The sequence below is a fragment of the Hemibagrus wyckioides genome, linkage group LG22 (genome assembly GCF_019097595.1).
Source record: "Hemibagrus wyckioides isolate EC202008001 linkage group LG22, SWU_Hwy_1.0, whole genome shotgun sequence".
NCBI lineage: Eukaryota > Metazoa > Chordata > Actinopteri > Siluriformes > Bagridae > Hemibagrus > Hemibagrus wyckioides.
Genome location: NC_080731.1, coordinates 7879286 through 7900789, shown reverse-complemented (window position 1 = coordinate 7900789; position 21504 = coordinate 7879286). Strand labels below are relative to the sequence as shown.

The 21504-nt window shown below is 39.3% G+C and overlaps 1 protein-coding gene across 1 annotated transcript in view; it reads left to right on the top strand.

The window, feature by feature from the left end:
* Positions 1-21504, top strand: part of arl15a (ADP-ribosylation factor-like 15a) — a 79580-nt gene that overhangs the window by 18907 nt on the left and 39169 nt on the right. Inside the window, exons 2-4 of the mRNA XM_058375083.1 lie at positions 5153-5297; positions 8281-8340; positions 13552-13760. Coding sequence (XP_058231066.1) covers positions 5153-5297; positions 8281-8340; positions 13552-13760 — 414 coding nt within the window. The remainder of the gene's footprint in view (positions 1-5152; positions 5298-8280; positions 8341-13551; positions 13761-21504) is intronic.

Genomic DNA, 21504 nt, shown 5'->3' with positions numbered 1-21504 from the left:
CCTGCCAGAACCTGGACCTCAGCCAGATTTCCTAATTACATCAGCCGTCGATGTCTTGACGTCTTTTTTTTTTCTTTGGAAAAAGATTGAGACATGGGTTATGGGCTTATCTTGGTGCTTTTTACCAAAACTTTTTTCCCCCTGAAAACATATCAGAGCAGTGTTAATGCTGATATCAGCATGAAATATGTACATACCCAAACCTCCTAATTTAATTAAGTATAACTACTTAGCTTTTCTGCTCCAACATCAGTGAGGTAATGTCTTGATGTCCTTTTAGACAAAATATTGCAGCCAAGACACTTTTTACTCTGAGGCTAGAAAGCACTATTAAATCTCTGTTAACTACAATATATTTGACTTCAATTTTCCAGACTGTAATTAGTGCATGAATACTTTCCAATCTTGTGTATATAACATATCGTTGATGCTAAATCAAGCACACTAAGAGCTTCTTCTTTTTGTCTTTCTAGGGTTTTATGTAGAAACATACAACAGTGTTTCCAAAATGGCTCCAATTGCTGTAGACAGCACTGTAACTGTAAACCTACATTACGGACATATACACCATTAAATGTTAAAGATAATTATTATTTTCTTTAAGTAAGGTGCCTCTTGGTGGTCCAGCGGCAGGATCCCATTCTCTTATTGCTGTGGCACAGGTTCGATTCCCAGTCAGGGACCTAACCCAGCCACTGAAGTGTTAACTCCTAGTGCTTGTCCTAAGCCTGGATAAACGGGAGGCTTACATGCAGTTATGTTATGGAACATCTGTGAAACAAATTCCTATTATAACTTACATTATAAAACTACATATGAGCGTTTCCTTACCAGCCTCCTTTTTCTCATTCTCTTGAAGTTAACATAAAAACACAGTTGGTTATTGTGAAGTTAAAGTATGATAAGCATGGCTCATAGATCATCTAAGCCATTCCCGATCGATCTCCAAGGAGTTTTTTTTTTACTAAGTTTCCTTGCTATCATTCTTTATGAGACAGCACAGACACCAAGACGCACTTCCAGAACTGGCTGCAGCAGACGATGTCAAAATGTAGAGTTCTGAAGGGAGGAACAACGTCAAGTGGACATCTGGAAGGTGCTGATGCCACCAGTGCACATCAAATTAGGCCTTAGCAAACAATTTGTCACACCTCCAGATAAAGAGTCAGTGGTCTTCAAGTACATTCAAGACTTCTTTCCTGAGCTATCAGAGGTAAAAATCAAAGCTGGTGTCTCCATTAGACCAGAAGATGTTTGAGTGCAAGAAATCCACAAGAAAAGCTCACTAGGAAAGAGAAAGCAGTCTCTGGTGAAGAACTAGGACACAAGGAGCAGGATGTCTCTTAAAGTTTATATCCTTGATGCTCATCTTGATAAATTCAAGGTGAACATGGAAGCGAACTCAGAGGAGCAAGGCAAGCTCTTCCACTAGGATGTACTGGACATTGAAATCGATATAATGGAAACATGATGGGAGACTGTAATTGTATGCTTGGGGACAACTTAACAATGTAATCAGAAATCTTGAATAAACTACTCACTTTGAACAGTTTTGAGGTCAATGACATTATAAATACATGTTATATTATTCATATTTTTGACTTGTGTGAATAAAGAGACAAAAATTCACGTTTTCTTAGTGAAAATATAGAAATTTCACAATACCATTGGATTAGTCACAAAATCTAAATTTGCGCTGATTTATAGCGATTTTCCATAGTGCTGAGGCAAAAATAATTCCGCTTTACTTCCCAGAAATAAAAATTGCATTGCATAGTGTTATTAATGAATGGAACACATTTATAAGGTGCCAAAATACAGATCACTTATTTAGCCTCCAACTGAAACATTAGGGTTGAATGTTCATAATCGCTGTATTGTGTGTGTTTATTATTGTGGTATGACTTTATTCATAATGATCTCAAACCTCGTAACCTTCAAACCTCATTAAAGCACCAATTAAACTCTTGATTTTTTTTTAAACTGGTTAAAACCGCTTTCAGAATATTTCTGTAACTCAGAGGTGTGCTCAGCTAGCATGTGGTTGTTGTCTGAAGACCTGATGGCCAAAAGGTCAGAGTTCCAGGACTCAGTTTAAGCGACTGCTGTGAATTTATCATCTGCTTTAGTGCACTGTAAGTGAAGGGACGTTTGTGGGGGTGTGAATGGGGGTGAATTCAATGTTAGTATCTCTGGTCGCAAGACCTCCCGGCACTTACAGAACCAGATGTCCAAGTCGCCGTGTGACAAAGAGGAAGCATGTGCTCCTTACTGACTGATCACGTGACGTGTATTTGCTGTGTGAGCCTGTGAAAGTGATTAGTGGTTTTTAGGGAGAAAGACAATCAGATGTTGTTTGTATTGATGATTTGTTGTTGTAAGAGCTCTTGTTTAGTTGTGTGTGAATTATAGTTTTCGATGTAAAAACATATAGAGTTCTTGTGTTGTATAACTACTGTTTTGCTAAATACCTAGTTCAAATTAGTCTGTTAGATTATCTCTCTTTAGTTGTGGCTCTTCACATAATGATCTCATTCATGGTTCACACTGCGTTTGCCTCCTAATGTCTCCCAGCAGGCTTCCAGTCAGAGACAGTGATTCATAAACTGACAGGACTGTCACCAGCCACCAGGACTCTCTCTCTCTCTCTCTCTCTCTCTCTCTCTCTCTTTCTCTCACTCTGTATGTGTCAAACAAATAGCCATTTAGACATTTTGCCTTCTAAACCACCTGTTAGATTGTTTAGTTAAGGAAAAAATGAACCTGATTTCTTCTCAAACATTGAAAGATTAAAGTATCAAAAATAAAATCTTCCACATGATTAACACAGTTGAACCTTAAGACTAATAGAAAAAATTTTAACCTTCAGGACATTTAGTTCTTCAGGACGTCCTTCAGGACGTTTAATTCAGTGGCACTTCTTTATTATCACAAGTAAGGAAAAAGGGGTCAAATCAAAATGTCCATATGTCCTTTTTCTAGCTTCTTTCAAGTAGATTTTGCGTAGTATTTGGATCCTTCCAATTTAAATACTGATCATCTACATAAAAATATCTACACAAAATAACGCCACAATATCGAAGTAGAGGGATTTACCTTTATATTTAGTTAGCTAAAATAATGCACAACCTGATGCCACCACCACCGTGCTTTACTTTGGGGATTGTCTTCTAAGAATGATGAGCATTTATGGGATCGGAAGATTTGGAGCTACTCCATTTGTAGAGCTCTGTTTCAGGGTCAAAAATGTTCAATTCTGGTCAGAACAGAGAAAGTTTTCCACATGTCTCAAAGCAAAAACAAAGCATTTGGCAAACTCCAAGTCGGAGTTCATAAGGCTTGCCACTCTTCAATGAATCCCAGCTTTGTGGAGCCTTGTTGAGCAGCTTGTGGATCTCTCCGGTTTCTTGGCCTCTTAGTTGTTTCTCTGACTGATGCCTTCCTTACCTGGTCTCTGACTTTTGGTGGACATCCACCTCTCAGTTGGCGCTCCATTGGCAGTTCAGAGTTTGATATTTTGCATGCTCTGAGTGAAAACAAAACATTAGTATTTTGGATTCATGATGCTTTGATGCTGTTAATTGCTTACAGTGTAAAATGAAAATCATTTAAATATTAGCATATTAGCAATGACACTCATCTGTGTGTAACTGAGGCAGCATGAAGGTCCAACTGCATAACTGTTTATTTTATAATACCATATAGTATAGTATAGTATAGTATAGTATAGTATAGTATAGTATAGTATAGTATAGTATAGTATAGTATGGTATATTATAGTACAGAACAGTACAGTTTGGCATGGTATGATATGATATAGTATGGTATAGTATGGTATGGCATGGCATGGTATAGTATAGTATAGTATAGTATAGTATAGTATAGTATAGTATAGTATAGTATGGTATATTATAGTACAGAACAGTACAGTCAGTTATGGTACTGTATGGTATAGTATAATATAGTTTGGCATGGTATGATATGATATAGTATGGTATGGTATGGTATGGTATGGTATGGTATGGCTTGGCTTGGCATGGCATGGCATGGCATAGTATAGTATAGTATAGTATAGTATAGTATAGTATAGTATAGTATAGTATAGTATAGTATAGTATAGTATAGTATGGTATATTATAGTACAGAACAGTACAGTCAGTTATAGTACTGTATGGTATAGTATAATATAGTTTGGCATGGTATGATATGGTATAGTATGGTATGGTATGGTATGGTATGGTATGGTATGGTATGGTATGGCTTGGCATGGCATGGCATGGCATAGTATAGTATAGTATAGTATAGTATAGTATGGCATGGTATAGTATAGTATAGTATAGTATAGTATAGTATAGTATAGTATAGTATAGTATAGTATGGTATGGTATGGCATGGTATAGTATAGTATAGTATAGTATAGTATAGTATAGTATAGTATAGTATAGTATAGTATATAAGAATGTAAATTTGCTACCTTATTTGCTGATATCATATATTTTTTGATATTACAATTGTATACATTGATAAGCAGAACATTTAAAAATAAACTAGTCCATAGCAGTACAATGCCACTGGTCAGAAATCTTTTTTTGCCTTGATCAGTGGAAGCCAATTAAGACTAGTTTCTATGAAACTCCATAACCCTACTTTGATCCTGAAAGGGACCACAACTGGAGAAACCCTGCTGACCTTTGCGTTTTTGTATAACTTTAGACAATGATAATGGCAGAGGATAATCAGACTTCATCCCACACATAGCGACTGCAGAATACCACATGAGGTTCCACTCCTGTCAGTCAAGAACAGACATCTGAGGCTATCATGGGCACAGACTCACCCAGACTGGACAGATGAAAATTAAAAATAATCACCTGGACTTTTCCCAGTCTTCAACTCTCTTTCATTAACAAGGTGTTTCAGTCTTCCACAAACAAAATGTTTTTTGTACACCATTCTATGCAAATTCTATGTCTTGACATTCTATGTCTTGAGTCTTATCCCAGGAGATCAGCACTTTCCAAAAATACACAAACCAGCCCATCTGGTACAAACAACCAAGCCACGGTTAAAGTCACAGAGATCACACTTTCCCTCTATTCTGATATCTGACATGAACATTTACTATTTGTTTCTCTCTCTTTTTGCTCATTAGTGTTTCCGAAAGCTGTGCTGTAGAGGTCCTCCCTCTCCTAGACCAGAGTATGATGTGGTGTGTATTGGACTCAGCGGTGCTGGCAAAACCAGTCTCATTTCCCGGCTCTGCAGCGAAGGTCTCGATGGAATTGTACCCACTGCAGGTAAAGTTTTAAGTCACTCACCATAGAACACTTCATAAATAGATGCTAGTCATGTACTATTAATATGAGATAAGTGAATTGATCATATAAATTTCATCGTACAGTTGCTGTAGGGTTTGAAATGATGTACATTAAAACAGCTTTAAAAGTTCTCTACTTTCCCACGGGGGGACACTTGGGGGTACAACCCTGGTGACAAACACTACTCCACCACTACAGGGCAAACACATTCACTTTAATACACATACCATTCCCATGTCTCAGCCTTGTAATATAAACCAAACACTATAACCCTCAGCTACTTATTTTGAACTGGTGCCCCAATGTCTCTCAGTAAATTTATGAAGCACGTTTTGGATGTAACATATAGAGACAATCTTGTACTCCTGTAGCATTTATAAATGCACCTTTGACACACTTTTGTCTCCAACTCAACAGACCTTAATATTAGCTTGGTGTTTAACCAGCCACCTCAGCATCATGCTCAACATCATTGCTTTACTTGAAAGATTTAAGTGTCTGTTGACATGCAGAGCTTTCATCTATTTGTGTTTGCACATGAGTTGTGGCACATCTGCTTTTCGCCACATGCACTTTCTCTCTCATGACAAGGGATGGTGATTATTACTGACAGGATGGTGTAATCCAGCTTCATCAACCCTGTCATTCTTATAACAGACAGCATGAGTCCTTCCTGAGTTTTGCAACGTTCATGGTGATCATGGCTCCAGGTTGATGGTGGCTCCAGGGTAATGGTGATGATGGCTCCAGGGTGATGGCAATTGTGGCTTGAGGGTGATGGTGATCGTGGCTCAAGGGTGATGGTGATAGTGGCTCGGGAATAGCGGTGATGGTGTCTTCAGAATAATGGTGATGGTGGCTTCAGGGTGATGGTTATGGTGGCTCCAGGATGATGGTGATGGTGGCTTCAGGGTGATGGTGATGGTGGCTCCAGGGTGATGGTGACGGTTGCTTCCGGGTGATGGTAATGGTGACTTCAGGATAATTGTGATGGTAGCTTCCGGGTGATGGTGATGGTGACTTCAGGTAATGGTGATGGTAGCTCCAGGCTCCTTCATGGTTGCGTGTGAAACTGGAATACACTCTGGATAGAATATCAGACCATCATATACAATATATTGCCAAAAGTATTCGCTCACCTGCCTTGACTCACATATGAACTTTAGTGACATCCCATTCCTAATCCATATTGTTCAATATGAGGTCGGTCCACCCTTTGCAGCTATAACAGCTTCAACTCTTCTGGGAAGGCTGTCCACAAGGTTTAGGAGTGTGTTTATGGGAATTTTTGACCATTCTTCCAGAAGCGCGTTTGTGAGGTCACACACTGATGTTGGTCGAGAAGGCCTGGCTCTCAGTCTCCGCTCTAATTCATCCCAAAGGTGTTCTATCAGGTTGAGGTCAGGACTCTGTGCAGGCCAGTCAAGTTCATCCACACCAGACTCTGTCATCCATGTCTTTATGGACCTTGCTTTGTGCACTGGTGCACAGTCATGTTGGAAGAGGAAGGGGCCATCTCCAAACTGTTCCCACAAAGTTGGGAGCATGGAATTGTCCAAAATGTCTTGGTATGCTGAAGCATTCAGAGTTCCTTTCACTGGAACTAAGGGGCCAAGCCCAGCTCCTGAAAAACAACCCCACACCATAATCCACCCTCCACCAAACTTTACACTTGGCACAATGCAGTCAGACAAGTACCGTTCTCCTGGCAACCGCCAAACCCAGACTCGTCCATCAGATTGCCAGATGGAGAAGCGCGATTCGTCACTCCAGAGAACGCGTCTCCACTGCTCTAGAGTCCAGTGGCGGCATGCTTTACACCACTGCATCCGACGCTTTGCATTGCACTTGGTGATGTATGGCTTGGATGCAGCTGCTCGGCCATGGAAACCCATTCCATGAAGCTCTCTGCGCACTGTTCTTGAGCTAATCTGAAGGCCACATGAAGTTTGCAGGTCTGTAGCGATTGACTCTGCAGAAAGTTGGCGACTTCTTCGCACTATGCGCCTCAGCATCCGCTGACCCCGCTCCGTCAGTTTATGTGGCCTACCATTTCGTGGCTGAGTTGCTGTCGTTCCCAAACACTTCCACGTTCTTATAATACAGCTGACAGTTGACTGTGGAATATTTAGGAGCAAGGAAATTTCACGACTGGATTTGTTACACAGGTGGCATCCTATCACAGTTCCACGCTGGAATTCACTGAGCTCCTGAGAGCGACCCATTCTTTCACAAATGTTTGTAAAAACAGTCTGCATGCCTAGGTGCTTGATTTTATACACCTGTGGCCATGGAAGTGATTGGAACACCTGATTCTGATTATTTGGATGGGTGAGCGAATACTTTTGGCAATATAGTGTAGCACAATGCACACATGCATTCACATTGAGGGTTTACAGTAGCCAATCCATCTTTGGGCAGCTGGGAGGAAACTATGGAACCCAGACGAACAGAAGAACATGTGAAATTCCATGCTGACCAATAACCTTAGCTCAGGATCAAACCCTTTTCACCAGCAGTATTAGAGACGGGTCACTATGACATGCTGACTTGGTTCAGTGACATCATATTGCAAATGCTGCCCTTTACTGTAAGATGTTGACTAAACCTCTTAAGTCTTGCATGACACATTTACTATCACCTGCTGTGAACTTGATGAAACCCGCCTTAGAAACTCCGGTGTAAAGTCAAAGTGGGCTCAAGATCATGTGTTTTGAGTTGTGTTAATCATTCCCGAATGTGCATCCTCCTTGGCTCGGCATGTATTGTTTTGAAATGAACATGAGGTTAGTGGTGTGACTGAGTAAATCTTTCCTTCACCAGTTGATATGTGACAGTGCGACACTGCTTTTCTTCATCTGATCTCTCTAATTATCAGGAGCTTTATGCCAACGTTGGTGATAGTCCAAAGGCTTTTTTTACTTATTTCACAATGTAAATTTTACCATGTCATCTCTTTTAGGTTTCAGCATCAAGGCAGTGGCTTTCCCCAACGCAGTACTGAATGTGAAGGAACTTGGAGGTAACGTGAACATGTACTTACACTATCAATATTTTTATCTAGGTCTGTTGTGTTGCTCTAATAAGCTCTGCGTTCTTCTTTCCTACTCCAAGAGTTGAACTCAAATCTCATCAGCATATTAAGTCAATGATTTTTTTGGACATGAATAGAGATTAATGCCACTCTTATGTCCTGTAGAAAAATCAAAGCTAAGAACTCATACAGCTTTAGGAACTGTTTATCCAGCACATAAATATGGCTACATTTGTTTGCATGTTTGGCAGAAGGGCCTGTTAAGGAGCAGAGGAGAAAATATCAAGAATGTTGTATTTCCTTATAATACTAGTGGTCAAGATGTACAGTATATCAGGATGCAGAAGAAAAAAGGAAATTAATATTTTAATATTAATTTTCTTTTTACTACCAGAGCAGCTAAAATATCAATAACATGTGCATGCACTTTCATGGTCTAGACATCTTCCTAGAAGATGCTTATTTTTGGTGTCTTCAAGAGCTAAAAAAAACCCCTCCAGGCTGAGAATGCGAATGTTAGTAGTGACCGCAGTCAGTGTGATTTATGTGTTTTGTGGGATGCAGGGGACAGAACAGGTGCGCTGTGTATGTTGACTTGAGGCCCAACTAAAGCACAACAGAAACATCAGCACCCTTAAAACAAAAACAACTGAAACCCAGAACACGGGACCACCAAGGGGAAGCCTGACCAAATTTGGTCAGAGACAGAAATGTATGTTGAACATGATATAAAGATCTTCCAGTAGGTGAGGTCAAAGCCGGTTACAGATGTTTTTATACACACACCAATGCCTCCAGTGGTTACTGTGATGACGTTTATTTATTGTCTGGAGCCTGTCACTGCTGCTCTGGCTTTTCAGGCCTCAGAGGGGAACAAAAAATGTTTTGTGTATAGAAAATATACTTGTGGCTATGGCAGCCTGCTTAAAAATTATTTGGTTTGAATGGTGATCATGATGAATGGTGAATGAGAGAAAACTGACTAAATGTTTTTGTGACTACCAAATAAAGTGATTTTAAAAATAAGAAAAAATCGAATTATGGACATGTTTTCTTTTCTTTCATTATATTCCATCCACCTAGCTTTTATTTCTAAAGCTTTTAACTTATTCATGGAGAACTTTCCATATTTGGTCTCTGCTTCCTGTGCTTGTTAACTCTTATCACCTTGGGTAATTGGTGTCACCCTTTTCTTGCTATCTGTCATGTAAGTTTAGTGCTCCTACTTAATGTCTTTAACCCTCCTGTTGTCCTTGGGATCAAATTTGACCGGTTTTCTAGATCAGAAATCAATTTTATTTCATGTAAATGATGTCTATTGACCATGTAGGACAAAAGGAAATTGCACATTTTGTGGTAATGAGTGTAAATGATGTTAAATTTAAAGGAATAACACAGAATTGGGTGATAATTTTATCGATTTTATGTTTTAAAAACAGTTAAACAAGACTGGGACAATATTGACCCAGGAGGACAAAAGTGGCATGGTTAATGGAAGGTTAAATGAATCCTAGCACCTTAGTTTTTATTTATTTGTCTTTCTTTGTAATGTTCTGTATTTTCTTCATTTTTGCATTTTTTGATGTGTCTGCCTCTCTGACCTTTCACAATGTGAATGTCAGCTGTCCAGCTGTGGTGAGTCTGTATTCCCTGAAACCTCAGTTTCCTGGTGTTCTGCTGCTGAAGCTTATCCCCTCAAGGTTTTGCACATTCCCACATTCTGTGGTGCTTTTTTTTGCTCACAGTGGTTGGTAAGAGTGGTGATTTGAGTTTCGGGAACCTTCACAGCCTTTCTGTCAGCTCTAAACAATTCTGCGCACAGAACCGCTGCTGACTGGATGTTTTTTGTTTTTCACACCATTTCACAATCTACAGACTGTTGTGTGAAAATCCCAGGAGATCAGCAGTTTCTGAAATACTTAAACCAGCCAATTTGGAGCCAACGGTCTTGCCATGGTCAAAGTCACTGAGATCACATTTTTACTGTAGTCTGGATTGAAGCTCTTGACCTGCATCTGCATGTTTTTATGCATACTTCTGCTGCCACATGATCTATCTATCTATCTATCTATCTATCTATCTATCTATCTATCTATCTATCTATCTATCTGTCTGTCTGTCTGTCTGTCTGTTTATCTATCTATCTATCTATCTATCTATCTATCTATCTATCTATCTATCTATCTATCTATCTATCTGTCTGTCTGTCTGTCTGTCTGTCTATCTATCTATCTGTCTATCTATCTATCTGTCTGTTTATCTGTCTATCTATCTATCTGTCTGTCTATCTATCTATCTATCTATCTATCTATCTATCTATCTATCTATCTATCTATCTATCTATCTATCTGTCTGTCTGTCTCTGTTTATCTATCTATCTATCTATCTATCTATCTATCTATCTATCTATCTATCTATCTATCTATCTATCTATCTGTCTGTCTGTCTGTCTGTCTGTCTGTCTATCTATCTATCTATCTATCTATCTATCTATCTATCTATCTATCTATCTGTCTGTCTGTCTGTCTGTTTATCTATATATCTGTCTGTCTGTCTATCTATCTATCTGCCTGTCTGTCTGTCTGTCTGTCTGTCTGTCTGTCTGTCTGTCTATCTATCTATCTATCTATCTATCTGTCTGTCTGTCTGTCTGTCTGTCTGTCTGTCTATCTATCTATCTATCTATCTATCTATCTATCTATCTATCTATCTATCTATCTGTCTGTCTGTCTTTCTATCTGTCTGTCTGTCTGTCTTTCTATCTGTCTGACTGTCTGTCTATATTACAAAATAAATAGTATGAATAGGGATAAAAGAAAGAAAGAAAGAAAGAAAGAACAGAGGGTTGGAGGGGATGATTTTGACACATGCTAAACAGTTTGAATACAGTCTCTCTCTCTCTCTCTCTCTCTGTCTCCACCCCCCCCCACTTTATCTATCTGTCTTTCTCTCTGTGTTGTTGGAGCTCTCATCTGTTGCTCATCTTAATAATGCATACCCTATGCCTCAAACTCCATTTTCTAAATCTGAACTTGCTGGATGGTAACAAATCAAAGCTCAGTCTGACGGGATCCACCTGGAAAAGATAATGAATTGAGAGAAATGCATCATGAAACTATTTCAAACCCAACACATCCACCAACAACCCCCACCCCATCCCACCCCACCCCAACACACACCACACCCCAGCCCATGATTTTTCACGACTGTAAGACTATTGTTTGGTTTATTTTAGCATGATAAACACTTTCTATCACTCTTTACTCCTAATTAAATTAGGTTAGCATTAGCTATATAAAGTATTCTCACTCTCTTATCCTCACCTGCCTCTGCCAGGGCTTTGCCTTTGTTTTTAACGTCTCCCTGGATTATCTTTCATTATCACCTTCCCGTGTTCTTAAATTATAGACATTTCTGTAAATTCACAGATTTCTCTCCCAGTCTAGCTGTTTCTGTGTCTGACTTTTGACTCTTTCTCACCGCTTGACAATCTCTTTCTGTTTTATCGTAGGCTTGTTAGACTTGGCTTGTCATATTTAATTCTACCCTGAGTGACAAAAACCGATGTTGAAGATAATGTTAACACCTTTCCAGACACCTGTGCTACTGCCCACGCTCTTTCCAGATGCTCTAGTATTCTGGACTATTGCTACCTCTAGTGGGTGAAACCAGCTGTTTTTTTGCATCCTGTTTGAACAGCGTTGTTTTTTCTATTGCATAAATGATCAGACGGAAAGAGTGAATATGAGAAGCAGCAGATGAAAGCTGCATGCTCATGGCACAAATCCATAGAAATGCGAAGAAAATAGAGGAATTCCTGGGATTTGCCAAGTTATTCCACATATTTATAGGGTTTCAGTTCCATTTCCTCTTTTCTCAGAGCTGGACCTCACAACATGGTGGAAACCTCGGTGGCAATCTTGCTATAGTGTTCCACTTTGGGATTGTTTTATTCATATGTATATAAGAAACTGCCGTAAAGGTAGCAGGTTTGTTCTGTTCTGCTGTTGTGCAACAAAATTAATAGTATTTTGGCAACATTATTTTATGCCACACATGGAAATACATAAAATAAAAATTGATACAAAAATGACATGTCCAGAAATCATACAGTTTCATTACTTACTGTCCAGTGTCACCCAAATGAGGATGAGGTTCCTATCTGAGTATGGTTCCTCTCAAGGTTTCTTCCTCATATCATCTCAGGGAGTTTTTCCTTTATAATTTTATCATTTTTATAACTTTATAATTTTTCCCCCTATGTTACTAAAGCTGCTTTGAGACAATGTCCATTGTTAAAAGTGCTGTACTGTATACAAATGAATGACTTTTTACTAGGGATTAAATCCTAAATCTAAATTGGAACTTAACACTCGGTTGAAACTTAGAACTTTTTAGCAGCCAGTAAACTCAAATGTCTTGCCCAATTCATGTGCAAACTACACTATAATAGAGCTTAGGTTCAGCCAGTACAACAAGCTGCAGGTGCTAAAAAGTTCAGCTGGAGCTCAGGACTCTTGATGCTCTCTCCACCCTCTTTGATATTGTTTTCTGTTCTCGACCTGTTTTTGTTTCCATCCCAAGTCTCATCAGAACTTAAATCACTGTCCAGATATCAACTTTTATCAATGTCCTGATCATTTGTGCATCGGGAGTGAGGGATATCCTTACGCCGTTGTTCTGAGCTCTCTCTGCCTGTGCTTCAATGAAGATAAACTCAGATCTCTCCTTTTACGACGTTGTCTGACACACCTGTCTAACACCTGTCTCTCACACAACTTCTCTGTGCTCTGGCAAAAACTCGGCTTGCCTAGCCTTGTTCACCTTATAGGCTAGCCAAATCAATCATGCAAGTTGGCTGTTTGCCTTCTTTCAAATGGTTGTAGGCTATACCCAAATATTGTCTATGTAAACCTGCAAATGCGTGTTTATACTACTCGGGCTGTTAGTGAAGAGGTTTACGCATTATATTCATATTCCCATTGTGAGAATGTAGAAAAATATGCCATAGTTAATTTCATGCTCAGAGCCACTAATCACAGGTTTCTAATTTGCAGCAGACACAGTCAGAGTGTGGCGGTAATTAATGCTAATAAATGATATTTCCTTAAAATTAGTCTCACAAATCTAGACATCTGTATAAATGAAATGAAAAAACAAGGTTTGTGGGTTACACAATATGTTTTTTTTTCATCATAGGGGCAGACAATATCAAGAAGTACTGGAGCCGCTACTACCAAGGCTCCCAAGGAGTGGTATTTGTTCTTGACAGTACTGTTTCCGATGAGGAGATGGAAGCTTGCCGATCTGAGCTCCATTTGGCCCTGCAGCACCCTCAGCTCTGCACACTCCCCTTCCTCATCCTTGCCAACCACCAAGATTCACCAGCTGCCCGTTCTGTCCCAGAGGTACGGTAACTTTCCATACCAAATATAGCACTCAGAGACCTTCCTGGGCCTTAGCACCATTTTCCTCTCTGAACCTCCTCCACCATAGGTCGCTGGCTCCCACATGTACACACACTCTGAAGTGTTTGGACTGAGCAATGGGAACTGTGCATTTCTCAGGCTGTGGTGTGTTGTTGCCATGCAATAAGAGCTGATGTTGACAGTGTAAGAGGTACTCCCCCCGTTAGTCCTCTCCAGAGCGAGAGCTGATTGCGTAAACACGGGATGACGTGGGCTGTCTGAGTAATGGTCTGTGTATACGCTGAGGAAACCTTAGAAAGAGGTGGATCGCTTAAGGCGGAGAGTACTCCAAGTAACAATCGAGGATTAATGTGATGGTCTGACGCTGGCAAGTTAAAATCCTCTAACATCAAGAAACATCCAGCTGTTAACCATTTAGGAATTTGAATTGACTAAAGCACCTAATAAAACTCATAAGCTCTAGTAGTTGAAGGTCAAACTACTTCCATTTATCTCCATCTATTACCATGACAGTACTCCAGTACCAGTAGAGTGCTGGTAGCTCGCTAATACTGAAAATACTACTATTAATTCTACTACTGTTACTACTACTATTACTTTTGTTACTACTACTGCAGCTGCTACTGCTAATATTACTGCTATTGTTACTACTACCAAAACTAGTACTGCTACTACTACTATTACATATGTTACTACTACTGATGCTACTACTACTACTACTACTACTACTGCTACTGCTACTACTACTATGTTACTAGTTCTACTACTACTGATGCTACTACTACTACTACTACTAATGCTACTACTACTACTGCTACTACTACTATGTTACTAGTTCTACTACTACTATTGCTGCTGCTGCTATTACATATGGTACTACTACTAATGCTACTACTTCTAGTGTTACTACTACTACTACTATCTCTTATGACTGCTGCTGCATCTAGTACTATTACTACTGTTACTACAACTGCTACTACTACTACTACTACTACTACTGTTACTTCTAGTACTGCTACTACTACTGCTGTTACTAGAAGTACTATTACTGTTACTACTTCTACTGTTACATCTGTTACGACTACTGAAGCTGCTTATAGTACTGTTATTACTACTACTACTGCTTCTACTACTACTACTTTTAGTAATATTACTTCTACTACCACTACTACTTTTATACTACTACTACTGCTAATACTACTACTACTTTCAGAACGACTACTACTACTGCTACTACTACTTTTAGTACTGCTTCTACTACTACTGCTACTACTACTACTCCTTCTACTACTACTACTTTTAGTACTACTATTACTACTACTACTACTACTACTTTTAGTACTACTATTACTACTACTACTACTACTACTTTTAGTACTACTACTACTGCTACTGTACTACTTCTACTACTACTACTTCTACTACTGCTAATACTACTACTACTGCTACTACTACTACTTTTAGTACTGCTACTACTACTACTTTTAGTACTACTATTACTACTACTACTACTTTTAGTACTACTACTACTGCTAATACTTCTACTACTGCTAATACTACTACTACTTTTAGTACTGTTACTACTACTACTACTACTTTTAGTACTACTACTACTACTACTACCTCTACTACTACTACTACTTTTAGTACTACTACTACTACTACTGCTAATACTACTACTACTTTTAGTACTACTGCTGCTACTACTACTACAAACTTTCATAACAAACTTCAAGACAAATTTCTATGTAATAAAAAGTCATTATTTTGTTACTGCACATCAACTTACACATTGTTGTTGAATTCTTGATTCTGATTGAGCAGAAGGTGTTGATTCCTTGTCCATAACAGTAGCTCTGAGTGTAGTGCAAATCACACAAATCATGAGTATATATTAATTCTCACTATAATTTTATTATTTTTATAGTAACAACTCAGTAATGGTATTGCATGATGGATGCTACACATAAACAGATGATTTCGGTGTAGATGTGGTGTAGCTCCAGCAGCAGTACTGTTAGAGGGAAAGCTGTAGCAGTTTTCTGACATGGGAAAGTCTTCAGAACAAAGGGCTTTGTGACTTGCTGTCTCTTAATATCATGGCAAGCTGCATTTTATTACCTTCTGAGAGAGACTGGTAAGGAAATTGCCACTGTTGGCTGCGCTCTGACCCCAACCTCCAAGGATGGGATATGCGAAGAAAGAATTTCACTGTGCTGTAATGTATATGTGACAAATAAAGGCTGTTTCATTTCATTTATAGCTCCTATAATGTATGTTATAACAGGAACTAACTTGCTTACATAGATACATATATATTTATATTTCCATAGCTTGAGAACATCATTTAAGCTTTAACAGATAAGATAACATCATATTGATCATGAGATAATGAAAATATGATTCATATGCATTCTCTTGACTCTCCTGAAAAATGTTTATCCATATGATTTTCTGTATGTTTGGAGCTCTACCCCAGCTCCAAATGTTATGCAGTGTTTATTTATCAAAACCAAACCAATATAGACTGTTTACATCCTATGTTTATGTGAGGAAAGATAATGTGAAAGAGTGTGACCTAACAACATGGACGATCAATCCTACAATGCAATGCAACATCACACTGGTTTCCGAAATGATTGAACTAAAACTATGTTCCTCGCGATCTTCTCATGATAAGGCATGTCTTGTGTATTTGAATGACTCCAAAACTCTCTAGTGCTTCTAAGTCTGCAGAGTAGGTCACTCAATGATGAGACCTGCTGGGCTCAACATAATATTATGAAATGTGGCTTTTCATTAATGAGTCGACTCGCAAAGTTCGCACAAAACATCTTCCATCACCAACCTTGTGTCCGACCACCTTTGGTGCCACAAACAGTAGCTGTCATCCCAGGGTGCCATTCAGGAAGCCAGTGCTGACGTTCAATGGTGATACCGGTTATGTCACAGGCTAACAAACATGAGTCACTGGGTAGAGAGTGAGAAAAGTGATATCAGTTATTGTGGCTGCATCTGACAGTCACACCCAGCCTCCTCCGGTGTGGCTCTGATTACAGCAAAGAAGCTTCAAGTAAAATCGTTCGGCTAGCTGACATCTTGCTCATTTTCACTTTTTTAAGGATGTGTCATTTAGATTGCAGATAATGTGTTATAAACTCATACAATTACAGACGTGCACTATTTTTCGGGAACAGGATTACAGAGATGTAAATGATGGGAGGTTTTTCCTTTCGTGTGGGTAAACAGTCAAATATTAAGCTCAAGAAATCTAGAGAAATGACATAACTCTAGTAGTTCTGCACTATGAATTCAGTATTCATTCATTCGTTCATTCTTAGTAACTGCCTGGTCAGGGACCTTGTGGATTATGCTAATTATAGTAATTATGCAAGTACTTTCTTTATATGTTATGAAATAGAATCAGCTAATTCCCTGGTGGTCCAGCGTCAGGATCTCACTCTTTCACTGCTGCATCCAGGATTCGATTTCTGGGCAGGGAACCAACCCAGCCACTAAGGAGTTAACTCTCGGTCCTGATCCCAAGCCTGGATAAAATGGGAGGGTTGCATCATGAAGGGTATCCGGCACAAAATCTGTGCCAAATCAAAATATGTGGATCTGCTGTGGCGACTCCGAATGGGAGCAGCCAAACAACAACAACAAGTGGAACAAACTAACTTTCTAGGCTATATCATAAATTGGTACAAGAGTAACTGTGTGAGCAGGATGAACTCAGCTACACCACTTTTACACATCTCTTCTTTGATGGAGCTGAGTTTGACAAGCAATCAGAACCAGAATCATAAACACCACAATGACAGTGAAGGTGTTTTCAGCTCTGGGTATTTTCTGAGGACATAATGGTATACTTCATATTTAATAAAAGCCCTTTATCAGGTTGTGCCATAACCACTTCAGGCTGAAAGCCAAATACACTAAACAGATAGAGATACAGATACAGATAGTGGCATCACATTACACTCCTAATATGGAGGTAATATACTGCAGTTGTATTCCTATTACAGCATTAAAAGGACAGATAAAATGCTTTTCCCTTTTCAGGCTTAGGGACAATTCAGATTCCTTTAATCATTATCCCAGTGTCATCTCTCAGCTAAACAGGATTCACCATCAGTTCTATGAGCTTGAAATAACATTGTATTAGTCACCAAAGTCAAAGAGGAAGTCTCAAATCCATAATCAAATATCTTAAAGCTAGCTAAAGTGGCCATACATATCCTTGCTTTGCCTCATTGGGATCATCAGTTCTGTTTTTCTTTGGATATTTTAGTGATGGAAGTAGCAGTGTGATTGACCTCACTTATCTGTTTGCAAAAACTAAAACATTACGTCTTTGACTCAGAGCGGTTGTTTTTGCTTCCACTGCCAAATTATTTCCCATTCTATGTCAGCCTACGGCAAGGGGCGAACTGACCTTCCTGTTAACTGACCTTCTTAGCTTAATCCTATGGATGAACTGTGTGTGTCTGAGTCTTCCAGGTGAGTAGTCACAGTCAAGACGAGTATTTCAGCCTCTTATTAGTGTTCTTATTAGTAATGCAGTAAGAGGGGCAAGTCTGAGGTCAGTTCATCAAAGTTAAGGAGGTGAACTGATGAATTCTATCTGTCTTTGTCCTTGTGTCCCCCATGTTCAGGCTTTCATCCACATCATTTCTCTTTTATATAATCAGTTTCATAATTATTGCCATCAGAAATAATTGTCAAATATAAACATGAGACACAACTATATAAACTGTTTAAGTTGTTTTTGTGGTTTATCAAGTATTAGATTGAAGCGCTTTGGAAGGAAGACCTTTGACATAAATATAATGACCCCAAATATTAATCCAAATCAATACAGATGTCTTTGGGACACAATATCAGTGCTTATCAATGTTAACCTATGGAACTAGTGCAGTGTTCCAATGGCAAAGTCCTCACCTTGTGACCTTGACCTTACACTTTCCCATTGTTGTTAATTATTTGGATAAGCATACAGTGAAGTGATGGACATGATCAATGCCCAAATAGTATGAAACAGACACATTGGCAACAGACCTTTGCAGAGCCTTGACACAACTGCAGCAAAATCCTGTTTAGCAAAATGCATAGCATTCCTAGGGCTAGGTAAATACCACTTGTTTTTCCAGCACAGTAAAGCAAGTAACAGATAGGGCTCACTGGGAAGACAAAAGACAGAAATAGGCAGAAGCCTTGACAATTGGTTTGTAACCATAGATGTGCACATGATCAAGTTCACAGTGTTTCCACATTCCACTCGGTGTGAAGCAAAGCCGGTTCCCCTGCTTGATTGACAGTCTTAGTGATTCCCTTTGGATTAGCTTTAGCAACCAGGATTTGTGCATAGTTCCTTTACCTGGGTGACTAGGTGCTATGTGGATTGTCCCAACATCATGTGAAGTGCCAGACAGAGGTCTTGATCTTACATTTCTAGATTTGAAAGTCAACTATGTGAAGAGTCATCTGACACAAGGGCAGGCTGCATGACACATGGGCTGTGAGAGTCTTTTTGACAGAAGGCAGAGCTTTCACGATTATGCATGTAGAGTGTGGCCACACAATGCCAATATGCAGTCTTTCTAACTCTGGCAGGGATGTTGACAGCAGGCGGTGAATTGCATGCACTGTTGGTCACATGTACAAGTTTCTGTATTGGGAACCGGACATAAAACATGTCACGCTAAGGCCAAACCCATGCTTTCATCGGTCTAGTCTGGTCACCAGAATATGCCAGACCACCTCCAGTGAGGACTGTGAAGCTCTCAGGTGGAAATGACTGACAGTTCATGGGTTACTGACCAGCTGTTTGTGTGCTTTGGGCAGCACTCCATAAAGAGTAACCATAAGATCCAAGAGTAACCATCTCAACCATAAGAAGAGATGTCTGTATGTTAATGTCTGACAAGATCATGTTAGAAACCCTTGTAAATAACAATTTCAGGAATTAGGTGGATATAGTGGATAGCAAAATTTCTAAACGAACAAACATAAGACATAGCGAAAATGGTCAGTCAATTATGCAAACAGAGTAAAGCTGAAAAAACAAAACAAAACATAAAACGGGAAGAAGGACGAAATCAGAATGAAATAACAAAACCTCACCCTGAACTGTCAGGAAATGTGTTCTTAAACACACAGAGTTAATGAATGAAAATGAGGTGCGTGAGAAGGAAATAAGGTTCAGAGGCAGAGCCAGAACCAGGAATTGGAACAGGATGCAAAATAAAAGCACATGTCACACTAATATTGAACAAGCTGTACTAGTTGCACTGGGAAATGCACCATGTGTGGAAGGGGATTTGTTACAGTGACAATTTTGATATATGGCCTTCACTAGTTTTGAAGGAAAACACTCTGGAAGGTTTGTTTTACAATTGAGTATAGCCACCTGGGGCACTCAACTTGATGAGAATGGCCAGAAGATGAGCTTGAAGTTGTGGGGAACTAGTGGTTACCCATGTAGGGCCATGGTCATGATTGCTATTGGTATTTGTTAAGGAAATTAGCAAGCGGGAATAGTGCTTAAGAAAACCACCCTTACTTATGGTACCATTTGAACCATATTGAAAACCTCTGGTCTACAATGAAGCACGAACCCCAAAATGCACAGAACTGAGAATGTAAAAGGGCTGGAAATATTGGTGGTCCAAACTCATCGACAAGCTCCTCCAATAGTACAGAATGTGGGTTAGCGCTATTACTTTATCTAGGACATTCTTCACCAAATTCGTCGCAGTGGTGCGACTCATTTTGTACATCTATTAAATGTTTATGTGACAAATGCAAATGAGTCAAAAATTGTTATTGAAGCCATTCTGTTTACGAGCTGCTACTTACGTGAGTGCTCTTATTATCGTGTTATGAATCAGGTGTCAGTAGTAGTGAAGGTAGTGTAAACAAAATATGTGTACCAAAGAACAGATTTCCTCACTTGCCGACAGAGCCAGCCTACGCCTCCCGGAAACTGTTGTGTCATCATGCATAATCAGCCAGGTCATCACTGCCCACTACTTACACACAATGTTTCCTCAAAGTTCTGTTACCATTTGTAAGAACTGACATCATTTTATCTTTCCCCAAGGATAGAAATCTGACCTGAAATTGGGAAAAATTACATTAAAAAATCATTTCACAGAATAGTATATTAGATATATTTAGTTATAGGATAATTCTCACATGGTAAGTGAGTATACTTGGTAAATTATACTCACTCTGGTATCAGCGTGCATACCAGTTTGTAAAGTTCTCCCGAAAATTGCATGCATCTTTTCAAAGCTGGAAAACAGCTAATGGACATGTGTAGCGCACATTGTGATGAAGGAAAAACAGGCTCATGGACTTAACATTCTGTTCAATACAAGCTAGTTACCACTAGCACATGGTGATATGTTAGTAATTTTGGGGTTAATGCTGGATCACTGGATTGCGGTTTATAAGACTCGATGGGACTGTAAATGCCTCGCTGGGCCACTGTGTGTGACTTGTTTTTACGAGTGAAACATACATAAGGCAGAATTCCTTGTTGACACCAATCTCCTGTTGTTGGGGCCCAAAGAGGAAGCAAGTTGAGAGAGGGGAGTCATGTGTTGATACAACACCTTAACAAAGCAGGCTGTGTGGATGCTTTGGCCTGATGGGCTGTTGCTTGCTTTATAAATGTTTCCTGAACATAGGCTGGCTAAGTTAGTGCCTACATTAC